The 12,609-nt window shown below is 57.1% G+C and overlaps 2 protein-coding genes across 6 annotated transcripts in view; one reads left to right on the top strand and one right to left on the bottom strand.

The window, feature by feature from the left end:
* The window catches only part of PNP (purine nucleoside phosphorylase), a 29,420-nt gene extending 22,044 nt beyond the window's left edge, over positions 1-7,376 (bottom strand). For all 5 annotated transcript variants that reach the window (XM_090130134.1, XM_090130130.1, XM_090130131.1 and 2 more), the window contains exons 1-2: positions 7,264-7,376; positions 3,636-3,802 (exon numbers count right to left, since the gene is read on the bottom strand). In XM_090130134.1, coding sequence (XP_089986260.1) covers positions 3,636-3,802; positions 7,264-7,274 — 178 coding nt within the window. In that variant the 5' untranslated portion in view covers positions 7,275-7,376. The remainder of the gene's footprint in view (positions 1-3,635; positions 3,803-7,263) is intronic.
* Positions 7,377-7,928: 552 nt separating this feature from the next.
* The window catches only part of PIP4P1 (phosphatidylinositol-4,5-bisphosphate 4-phosphatase 1), a 29,512-nt gene continuing 24,831 nt past the window's right edge, over positions 7,929-12,609 (top strand). The window contains exon 1 of the mRNA XM_090130136.1: positions 7,929-8,029. Within this exon, the coding sequence (XP_089986262.1) occupies positions 7,963-8,029 (67 nt within the window). The 5' untranslated portion in view covers positions 7,929-7,962. The remainder of the gene's footprint in view (positions 8,030-12,609) is intronic.

The following is a 12,609-nucleotide window of genomic DNA, read 5'->3' as shown; positions in this document are numbered from 1 at the left end:
AGGGACCCATAAGTGACACATAGGGACACAGAGGGACCCATAAGTGCCCCATAGGGACCCATAGAGACCCATAAGTGCCCCATACGGACCCATAAAGACCCATAAGTGGCAGCCCAGATCCATAAGTGACACATAGGGACCCATAAGTGCCCCATAGGGACCCATAGGGACCCATAAGTGCCATCCCAGACCCATAAGTGGCAGCCCAGACCCATAAGTGACACATAGGGACCCATAGAGACCCATAAGTGCCCCATACGGACCCATAAGTGACACATAGGGACACAGAGGGACCCACAAGTGCCCCATATGGACCCATAAGTGACACATAGGGACCCATAGGGACCCATAAGTGCCCCATATGGACCCATAAGTGACACATAGGGACCCATAGGGACCCATAAGTGCCCCATACGGACCCATAGGGACCCATAAGTGGCAGCCCAGATCCATAAGTGACACATAGGGACCCATAAGTGTCATCCCAGACCCATAAGTGCCCCATAGGGACCCATAGAGACCCATAAGTGCCCCATATGGACCCATAGAGACCCATAAGTGCCCCACACGGACCCATAGAGACCCATAAGTGCCCCATACGGACCCATAAGTGACACATAGGGACCCATAAGTGGCCCATAGGGACCCATAGGGACCCATAAGTGCCCCATAGGGACCCATAGAGACCCATAAGTGCCCCATACGGACCCATAACTGACACATAGGGACCCATAAGTGCCCCATAAGTGCCCCATACGAACCCATAGAGACCCATAAGTGCCCCATACGGACCCAGAGGGACCCACAAGTGGCAGCCCAGACCCATAAGCAGCAGCCCAGACCCATAAGTGGTCCATAGGGACCCATAAGTGCCCCATAGGGACCCATAGGGACCCATAAGTGCCCCACAGGGACCCATAGAGACCCATAAGTGCCCCATAGGGACCCATAACTGACACATAGGGACCCATAAGTGCCCCATAGGGACCCATAGGGACCCATAAGTGCCCCATACGGACCCATAAGTGGCCCATAGGGACCCATAAAGACCCATAAGTGGCAGCCCAGACCCATAAGTGACAGCCCAGACCCGTAAGTGGCAGCCCAGACCCATAAGTGCCCCATAGGGACCCATAGAGACCCATAAGTGCCCCATATGGACCCATAAGTGCCCCATAGGGACCCATAGGGACCCATAAGTGCCCCACAGGGACCCATAGAGACCCATAAGTGCCCCATACGAACCCATAGAGACCCATAAGTGCCCCATAGGGACCCATAGAGACCCATAAGTGCCCCATACGGACCCATAGGGACCCATAGGGACCCATAAGTGACACATAGGGACCCATAAGTGCCCCATACGGACCCATAGGGACCCATAAGTGCCCCATAGGGACCCATAAGTGACACATAGGGACCCATAAGTGGCCCATAGGGACCCATAGGGACCCATAAGTGCCCCATAGGGACCCATAGAGACCCATAAGTGCCCCATAGGGACCCACAAGTGGCACCCCAGACCCATAAGTGCCCCATAGGGACCCATAGAGACCCATAAGTGCCCCATATGGACCCATAAGTGCCCCATAGGGACCCATAGGGACCCATAAGTGCCCCACAGGGACCCATAGAGACCCATAAGTGCCCCATACGAACCCATAGAGACCCATAAGTGCCCCATAGGGACCCATAGAGACCCATAAGTGCCCCATACGGACCCATAGGGACCCATAAGTGACACATAGGGACCCATAAGTGCCCCATACGGACCCATAGGGACCCATAAGTGCCCCATAGGGACCCATAAGTGACACATAGGGACCCATAAGTGGCCCATAGGGACCCATAGGGACCCATAAGTGCCCCATAGGGACCCATAGAGACCCATAAGTGCCCCATAGGGACCCACAAGTGGCACCCCAGACCCATAAGTGCCCCATAGGGACCCATAGAGACCCATAAGTGCCCCATACGGACCCATAGGGACCCATAAGTGCCCCATACGGACCCATAAGTGCCCCATAGGGACCCATAGAGACCCATAAGTGCCCCATACGGACCCAGAGGGACCCACAAGTGGCAGCCCAGACCCATAAGCGGCAGCCCAGACCCATAAGTGGTCCATAGGGACCCATAAGTGCCCCATAGGGACCCATAGGGACCCATAAGTGCCCCACAGGGACCCATAGAGACCCATAAGTGCCCCATACGGACCCATAAGTGACACATAGGGACCCATAAGTGCCCCATACGGACCCATAGGGACCCATAAGTGGCAGCCCAGATCCATAAGTGACACATAGGGACCCATAAGTGTCATCCCAGACCCATAAGTGCCCCATAGGGACCCATAGAGACCCATAAGTGCCCCATACGGACACAAAGGGACCCACAAGTGGCAGCCCAGACCCATAAGTAACAGCCCAGACCCATAAGTGGCAGCCCAGACCCATAAGTGACCCATAAGTGCCCCATAGGGACCCACAAGTGGCAGCCCAGACCCATAAGTGCCACCCCATAGACCCCGCAGGGACCCATAGGTGACACCCAGACCCATAAGTGCCCCATAGAGACCCATAAGTGACATCCCAGACCCATAAGTGCCCCATAGGGACCCATAAGTGCCACCCCAGACCCATAAGTGCCCCATAAGGACCCATAAGTGCCACCCAGACCCATAAGTGCCACCCCATAGACCCCGCAGGGACCCATAGGTGACACCCAGACCCATAAGTGCCCCATAGAGACCCATAAGTGACATCCCAGACCCATAAGTGCCCCATAGGGACCCATAAGTGCCACCCCAGACCCATAAGTGCCCCATAAGGACCCATAAGTGCCACCCAGACCCATAAGTGCCACCCCATAGACCCTGCAGGGACCCATAGGTGACACCCATACCCATAAGTGCTCCATAAGGACCCATAAGTGCCACCCAGACCCATAAGTGCCACCCCATAGACCCCGCAGGGACCCATAGGTGACACCCAGACCCATAAGTGACCCATAGGGACCCATAAGTGACAGCCCAGACCCATAAGTGCCACCCCATAGACCCCGCAGGGACCCATAGGTGACACCCAGACCCATAAGTGCCCCATAGGGACCCATAAGTGGCACCCCAGACCCATAAGTGCCCCATAGGGACCCCTAAGCTCCACCCCAAACCCCAAATCCCCACATTTCCCCCCCAAAACCCCAAATTTCCCCCCTAAATCCCCCCATAAACCTCCCCCCCCATATATGGGGTCAACCCCCCCCCCCAGACCCCATATATGGGATCGAAGCCCCCTCCAACCCCATATATGAGACCAACCCCCCCCCAAACCCCATATATGGGACCAACCCCCGCTCCAACCCCATATATGGGGTCGACCCCCCCAGACCCCATATATGAGACCAACCCCCCCCCAGACCCCATATATGGGATTGACCCCCCCTCCAACCCCATAAATGGGACAACCAACCCCCCCAGACCCCATAGATAGGCCCAGACCCCATATATGGGATCGAAGCCCCCCTCCAACCCCATATATGGGATCGAAGCCCCCTCTCCAACCCCATATATGGGATCAAACCCCCCCAGACCCCATATATGGGATCGCCCCCCCCCCCCTTTATATGGCACTGACCGGTGCTGTGTGGGAAATGGGGGATTTCGCTGTAATCCACGCTGTGGGGTTGCCCCAAATCTTCTGCCAAAGCTCCCAGGCCGGACCCACAAACCAACCCCACACGGGGGGTCAACCCCCCCAAACGGGACCCCAACCAGGCGGCCGCCTCCGAGCAGCACTCGTAGCTGTGGGGTGGGAGCACAGACCCCATTGGGACCCCACTGACCCCATAGGGACCCCACAGACCCCATTAGGATCCCATCGATCCCATTAGGACCCATTGGGACCCATAGACCCCATAGGGACCCCATAGACCCCATAGGGACCCATTGGAACCCATTAGGACCCATTGGGACCCATAGACCCCATTGGGACCCCATTGGGACCCATTAGGACCCATAGACCCCATAGAGACCCCACAGACCCCATTAGGACCCCATCGATCCCATTAGGACCCATTGGGACCCATAGACCCCATAGGGACCCCACAGACCCCATTAGGATCCCATCGATCCCATTAGGACCCATTGGGACCCATAGACCCCATTGGGACCCCATTGGGACCCATTAGGACCCATAGACCCCATAGAAACCCCACAGACCCCATTAGGACCCCATAGACCCCATTGGGACCCCACAGACCCCATAGGAATGCATTGAAACCCATAGACCCCATAGAGGCCCCACAGACCCCATTAGGACCCATAGACCCCATAGGGACCCATTGGGACCCACAGACCCCACAGACCCCATAGGGACCCCACAGACCCCATTAGGATCCCATCGATCCCATTAGGACCCATTGGGACCCATAGACCCCATAGAAACCCCATAGACCCCATTAGGACCCCATCGATCCCATTAGGACCCATTGGGACCCATAGACCCCATTGGGACCCCATTGGGACCCATTAGGACCCATAGACCCCATAGACCCCATTGGGACCCATTGGGACCCATAGACTTCAAAGGGACCCCATAAACCCCATACAGACCCCATAGATCCCTTTTGGACGCCACAGACCCCATAGGGACCCATTGAGACCCATAGACCCCATAGAGACCCCACAGACCCCATACGGACCCCATAGACCCCATAGGGACCCATTGCGACCCATAAACTCCATAGGTACCCCAGAAATCCCATTGGAACCCATTGGGACCCATAGACCCCATAGGGACCCCATAGACCCCATAGGGACCCATTGAAACCCATAGACCCCATAGAGGCCCCACAGACCCCATTAGGACCCATAGACCCCATAGGGACCCATTGGGACCCACAGACCCCACAGACCCCATAGGGACCCCACAGACCCCATAGGGACCCCACAGACCCCATTAGGACCCATTAGGACCCATAGACCCCATAGAAACCCCACAGACCCCATTAGGACCCCATCGATCCCATTAGGACCCGTTGGGACCCATAGACCCCATTGGGACCCCATTGGGACCCATTAGGACCCATAGACCCCATAGAGACCCCACAGACCCCATTAGGACCCCATCGATCCCATTAGGACCCATTGGGACCCATAGACCCCATTGGGACCCCATTGGGACCCATTAGGACCCATAGACCCCATAGAAACCCCACAGACCCCGTTAGGACCCCATCGATCCCATTAGGACCCGTTGGGACCCATAGAACTCATAGAGACCCCACAGACCCCATAGGGACCCATTGGGACCCAACAGACCCCATAGGAATGCATTGAAACCCATAGACCCCATAGAGACCCCACAGACCCCATTAGGACCCCATAGACCCCATTGGGACCCATTGGGACCCACAGACCCCATAGGGACCCCATAGACCCCATTGGGACCCATAGACCCCATAGGGACCCCACAGACCCCATAGGGCCCCATTGGGACCCATAGACCCCATTGGGACTCCATAAACCCCATAGAGACCCCATAGATCCCATAGAGACCCCACAGACCCCATAGAGACCCATTGGGACCCATAGACCCTATTGGGACCCCATAAACTCCATTGGGACCCCATAAAAACCCATAAACCCCATAGGGACCCCACAGACCCCATAGGGGCCCATTGAAACCCATAGACCCCATAGAAACCCCAGAGACCCCATTGGGACCCCATAGACCCCATTGGGACCCATTGAAACCCATAGATCCCATAGAGACCCCATAGAACCCATAGGAATGCATTGAAACCCATTGAAACCCATAGAGACCCAATAGACCCCATAGGGACCCCATAGATCCCATAGGGACCCCACAGACCCCATAGGGACCCATTGGGACACATAGACCCCATAGAGACCCCATAGAGACCCCACAGAGACCCATAGAAACCCATAGACCCCATAGAGACCCCATAGAGGCCCCGTAGAGACCCCATAGAGACCCATAAACCCCATAGAGACCCCATAGAGACCCATAGACCCCATAGAGACCCCACAGAGACCCATAGAAACCCATAGACCCCATAGAGACCCCATAGAGGCCCCGTAGAGGCCCCATAGAGGCCCCATAGAGACCCATAAACCCCATAGAGACCCCATAGAGACCCATAGACCCCATAGAGACCCCACAGAGACCCATAGAAACCCATAGACCCCATAGAGACCCCATAGAGGCCCCGTAGAGGCCCCATAGAGACCCATAAACCCCATAGAGACCCCATAGAGACCCATAGACCCCATAGAGACCCCACAGAGACCCATAGAAACCCATAGAGACCCATAGAGACACATAGAGACCCATAGAGACCCCATAGTAACCCATTGAAACCCATAGACCCCATAGAGACCCCATAGAGACCCCATAGAGACCCCATAGAGACCCATAGACCCCATAGAGACCTATAGAGACCCCATAGAGACCCCATAGAACCCCATAGACCCCATAGAAACCCATAGACCCCATAGAGACCCCATAGAGACCCCATAGAGACCCCATAGAGACCCCATAGAGACCCCATAGAACCCCCATAGACCCCATAGAACCCCATAGAGACCCATATTGACCCAATAGAGACCCCATAGAGACCCATAAACCCCATAGAGACCCCATAGAACCCCATAGAGACCCCATAGAACCCCATAGACCCCATAGAGACCCCATAGAGACCCATAAACCCCATAGAGACCCCATAAACCCCATAGAGATCCCATAGAACCCCATAGACCCCATAGAGCCCCATAGACCCCATAGAGACCCCATAAAGACCCCACAGCGCCCCACTGACCCCAATTGACCCCATTGAACTCAACGGCCCCCTGTCACGTGACGCAGTCCCCCGCCTCCACACCCCCCTCCACACCCCCCGTCACGTGACCCGGAAGCGGCCTTTCGGACTTAGGCCGGGGGCGGTGGCGAAAGGGGGCGGGACAACAAGGGGGAGGGGGGGAGGAAAGGAGAGCTGTGATTGGTTGAGGAGGGGGGCGGGAGCCGGCGAGGAGCGCTGTGATTGGCTGAGAGAGTGAGGCGAGGGGGGAAACGCCCCGACTTAAGGGGTCCCGCGCTTAATTAGCGCTGCCTCCGGGTTAATTAAGGTGAACCGGGGGGAGGCGAGGGGAAAGGAGCGGAAATGGAGGCGTAATTAGGAATAGTTTGCGAAGGGGGGAGGGGAGAAGGGGAGGAATGGAGGGCGCATGCGCGGCCCGCTCACCTCCCGTCCATGGTACAGACGCTCTGAGCGCCGGGCCGGAAGTGCTGCGACCTTAAGGGAGGAACTGACCAATCAGCGCCTCCCGCAACGCCCACTCGGCGTGCGTCGACCAATCAGAGAGAGAGAAGGAGAAAAACCACGCCCCTGGGCGGCGTTGTCATGGAGACGGGGCGGATGCGGAGAAATCACGTGATGGAAAGCGGACCAATCGGAGAGGAGAAGGAAGCGACGCCCCCGCGCGGCGTTGTCATGGAGATAAGAGGGGGGTGGGGCGGGATCACGTGAGGAGGGAGAGCCAATCAGAGAGCTGGGAAAGAAACCGCGCCCACGAGTAGTGTTGCTATGGAGATTGAGACGAAAAGGGAGGTGGCGGGAAGGGGGTCACGTGATGTGAAACGGACCAATCGGAAGGCGAAGAGGGAATCCACGCCCACCGCGCAGCGTTGCTATGGCGACTCAGCGGAAGCGGGGCGGGGGGGAGGGAGGATCACGTGAGGAGCTGCGAGCCAATGATAGGAAAAGCAGCGACCACGTGACGAGAAAAACCCAATGGGGAGGGAGGAACGGTGGCACGGGTGAATCACGTGAGCGAGGGGAGCCAATCAGGAGGGCGAAAGGGACGAGACGGGGGTGGAGGGGTGAGGAAGAGGGGTGTGTCACGTGACGCTGAGGCAGCCAATCGGGAGCGAGGCGGCGGCCATGGCGGACGGGGAGCGCTCCCCGCTGCTGGCGGCGGAGGGGAACCTCGGAGGGGCGGGGCCGAAAGGTGGGGGAGGGGCTTAAAAAGGGGGAGGGGGCGAAGGGTGGGGGAGGGGAAAGGGGGGATGGGGGGGATAAAAGGGTGAAGGGGGGGTGGGGAAAGGGAGGGGGCGGGGCTTGAATGGGGGTGGGAGGGGCCTAAAGGGGGCGGGGTCTGGGTGGGGGCGGGGCTTGTGGGGTGGGCGGGGCTTGGGGTGGGCGGGGTTTGGGGTGGACGGGGAAGGGGGTTGGGGGGGCTCTATGGGGTCTCTATGGGGGTCTGTGGGTAACTATGGGGCTCTATGGGGTCCCTATGGGTTTCTGTGGGGCCACAACGGGGCGCTATGGGTCCCTATGGGGCTCTATGGGGTCCCTATGGGGTCTTTATGGGGCTCTATAGGGCTTTATGGGGTCCCTATGGGTCTCTATGGGTCCCTAGGGGGTCCCTATGGGGTTCTATGGGGTCTCTGTGGGGTCTCTATCGGTCTCTATGGGTTCTTATGGGGTCCCTGTGGGGCTCTATGGGGTCTCTATGGGACTCTATGGGGTCCCTATGGGTCCCTATGGGGCTCTATGGGGCTTTATGGGGTCAATATGGGTCTCTATGGGTCACTATGGGGTCTCTGTGGGGCTCTATGGGGTCTCTGTCGGGCTCTATGGGTCCCTATGGGGTCCCTATGGGGGCTCTATGGGGTCCCTATGGGTCCCTATGGGGTCTTTATGGGGCTCTATGGGGCTTTATGGGGTCAATATGGGTCTCTATGGGTCGCTATGGGGTCCCTATGGGCCTCTATGGGTCTCTATGGGTCCCTATAGGGTTCTATGGGGTCTTTATGGGGCTCTATGGGCCTCTATGTGGCTCTATGGGGTCCCTATGGGTTCCTATGGGGTCCTTATGGGGCTCTGTAGGGCTTTATGGGGTCCCTATGGGGCTCTATGGGTCGCTATGGGGTCCCTGTGGGTCCCTGTGGGTCCCTATGGGCCCCTATGGGTCTCTATGGGGTACTGTGGGTCCCTAAGGGGTTCTATGGGGTCCCTGTGGGGTCTCTATGGGTCACTATGTGTCTCTGTGGGGCTACAATGGGGCTCTATGGGTCCCTATGGGGCTCTATGTGGTCCCTATGTGTCCCTATGGGGTCTTTATGGGGCTCTATAGGGCTTTATGGGGTCCTATGGGGCTCTATGGGTCGCTATGGGGTCCCTGTGGGTCCCTGTGGGCCCCTATGGGTCTCTTTGGGGGCTCTATGGGGTCCCTATGGGTCCGTATGGGTCGCTATGGGGTCCCTATGGGGCTCTATGGGACTCTCTGGGTCCCTATGGGGTTCTATGGGGTCCCTGTGGGGTCTCTATGGGTTACTATGGGTCTCTGTGGGGCCACAATGGGGCTCTATGGGGTCCCTATGGGGTCTTTATGGGGCTCTATGGGGTCCCTATGGGTCCCTATGGGTCGCTATGGGGTCTCTGTGGGGCTCTCTGGGGTCACTATCGGGCTCTATGGGTCCCTATGGGTCCCTATGGGGGCTCTATGGGGTCCCTATGGGTCCCTATGGGGTCCTTATGGGGCTCTGTAGGGCTTTATGGGGTCTCTATGGGTCTGTATGGGTCGCTATGGGGTCCCTATGGGCCCCTCTGGGTCTCTATGGGGTCTCTGTTGGGCTCTATGGGTCCCTATGGGGTCCCTGTGGGGCTCTATGGGCCTCTATGGGGCCCCTATGGGTCCCTATGGGGTCTTTATGGGGCTCTGTAGGGCTTTATGGGGTCCCTATGGGCCTCTATGTTGTTTTATAGGGTCCTTATGGGTCTCTATGGGGTCTTATGGGAACTCTGGGGGTCTCTGTGGGTCTCTGTGGGTCCCTATGGGGTCTCTATGGGTCTCTCTGGGGGCTCTCTGAGGTCTCTGTGGGGCTCTATGGGGTCTCTGTGGGGCTCTATGGGGTCTCTATGGGGCTCTGTGGGTCTCTATGGGTCCCTATGGGGTCTCTATGGGTCTCTATGGGTCCCTATGGGGTCTCTATGGGGTCTCTATCTGTCCCAATGGATTCCTTTGTGTCTCTATGGGGCCACAATGGGGCTCTATGGGTCTCTATGGGGTCCCTATCGGGTCTCTATGGGTCTCTATGGGTCCCTATGGGGTCTCTATGGGCCCCTATCGGTCTCTATGGGGCCCTGTGGGGATCTATGGGGTCTATATGGGGTCTCTATGCGGTTCCTGTGGGTCCTTATGGGTCTCTATGGGTCCCTATGGATTCCTATGTGTCTCTATGGGGCCACAACGGGGCTCTATGGGTCCCTATGGGTCCCTTGGGCTCTATGGGTCAATATGGGGCTCTATGGGGTTCTCTGGGGTCTCTATGGGACTCAATGCGGTTCTATGGGGTCCCTATGGGGCCCCTATGGGGGCTCTGTGGGGCTCTGTGGGGTCTTATGGGGGCTCTATACTTCCCTATGGGGTCCCTATGGGGTCTTTATGGGGCTCTGTGGGTCAATATGGGTCTCTATGGGACTCTATGGGACTCTATGGGTCTCTATGGGTCTCTATGGGGCTCTACGGGGCTCTATGGGGTCTCTATGGGGCTCTATGGGTCTCTATGTGGTCTTTATGGGGCTCTATGGGGCTCTATGGGGTCTCTATGGGGTTTCAATGGGGTCCTTATGGATTCCTATGTGTCTCTATGGGGCCACAACGGGGCTCTATGGGTCCCTATGCATCCCTATGGGGTCCCTATGGGGCCCCTATGGGCCCCTATGGGCCTCTATGGGGTCTCTATGGGGCCTCTATAAGTCTCTATGGGGTCTTTATAGGGTCTCTATGGGACTCTGTGGTTCCCTATGTGGTGTTTATGGGGCTCTATGGGTGTCTATGGGTCCCTATGGGGTCTCTATTGGTCTCTGTTGGTCTCTATGGGGTGTTTATGGGGTCTCTATGGGTCGCTATGGGTCACTATGGGGCTCTGTGGGGATCTATGGGGCTCTATGGGTCTCTATGGGGTCCCTATGGATTCCTATGTGTCTCTATGGGGCCACAACGGGGCTCTATGGGTCAATATGGGGCTCTATGGGGTTCTCTGGGGTGTCTGTGGGACTCAATGCGGTTCTATGGGGTCTCCATAGGTTCCTATGGGGCCCCTATGGGGTCTCTGTGGAGCTCTGTGGGGTCTTCTGGGGTCTCTATGTGGTCTCTATGTGGTCTCTATGGGGCTCTATGGGGTCTCTATGGGGCTCTATGGGGTCTCTATGGCGTCTCTATGGGGCTCTATGGGGCTCTATGGGGTCTCTATGTGGTCTCTATGGGGTCTCTATGGCGTCTCTATGGGGCTCTATGGGTCTCTATGTGGTCTCTATGGGGCTCTATGGGGCTCTATGGGTCTCTATGGGGTCCTATGTGGTCTTGATGGGGCTCTATGGGGTCTCTATGGGGTCTATGGGTTTCTATGGGTCTCTATGGGGTCTCTGTCGGGTTTCTATGGGGTCCTTATGGATTCCTATGTGTCTCTATGGGCCACAATGGGTCTCTATTGGTCCCTATGGGTCCCTATGGGTCTCTATGGGTCTCTATGGGCCTCTATGGGGTCTCTATGGGTCTCTGTGGGTCCATATGGGGTCTTTATGGGTCCCTATGGGCCCCTATGGGGTCTCTATGGGGTCTTATGCAGCCTCTATGGGGCCTCCATGGGGCCTCTATGGGGCTCTATGGGGTCTTTATGGGGTCTCCATGGGTCTCTATGGGACTCTATGGTTCCCTATGGGGTGTTTATGGGGCTCTATGGGTCTCTATGGGTTTCTATGAGTCCCTATGAAGTTCTATGGGGTCCCTATGGGGCTCTATGGGGTCTTATGGGGTTGCTATGGGGTCCCTATAGGGTCTCTATGGGGCTCCTATGGGGTCTCTATGGGGTCTCTATGGGTCCCTATGGATTCCTATGGGTCTCTATGGGGTCTCTATGGGTCCCTATGGATTCCTATGGGTCTCTATGGGGTCTCTATGGGTCCCTATGGATTCCTATGGGGCTCTATGGGGTCCCTATGGGGCTCTGTGGGTCCCTATGGGGCTCTGTGGGGTTTTTGGGGTCTCTATGGGGTCTCTATGGGTCCCTATGGATTCCTATGGGTCTCTATGGGGTCTCTATGGGTCCCTTTGGTTTCCTATGTGTCTCTATGGGGCCACAACAGAGCTCTGTAGGTCCCTATGGGGTCTGTGGGGTTTTTGGGGTCTCCTTGGGGTCTCTGTGGTCTCAGTGGGTCTCTATGGGGTCTCTATGGGGTCCCTATGCGGTCTCTGTGGATCCCTGTGGGTCCCTATGGGTCTCTATGGGTCCCTATGGGGTCTCTATTGGTCTCTATGGGTCTCTATGGGTTCTCTATGGGGTCTTATGGGTTCTCTATGGGGTTTCTCTGGGTCGCTGTGGGGTCTCTATGGGTCTCTATGTGTCTCTATGGGTTCCTATGGGGTCTCTCTGGGTCTCTATGGGTCGCTATGGGTCACTATTGGGCTCTGTGGGGATCTATGGGGTCTCTATGGGTCCCTATGGGGTCCCTATGGGGTTCCTATGGGGTCTCTATGGGGCCACAACGGGGCTCTATGTGTCCCTATGTGGCTCTATGGGTCAA

Source organism: Phasianus colchicus, chromosome 39 (genome assembly GCF_987193195.1).
Source record: "Phasianus colchicus chromosome 39, bPhaCol1.hap1.1, whole genome shotgun sequence".
Lineage (NCBI taxonomy): Eukaryota > Metazoa > Chordata > Aves > Galliformes > Phasianidae > Phasianus > Phasianus colchicus.
This window is presented reverse-complemented; position numbering and strand designations above follow the sequence as displayed.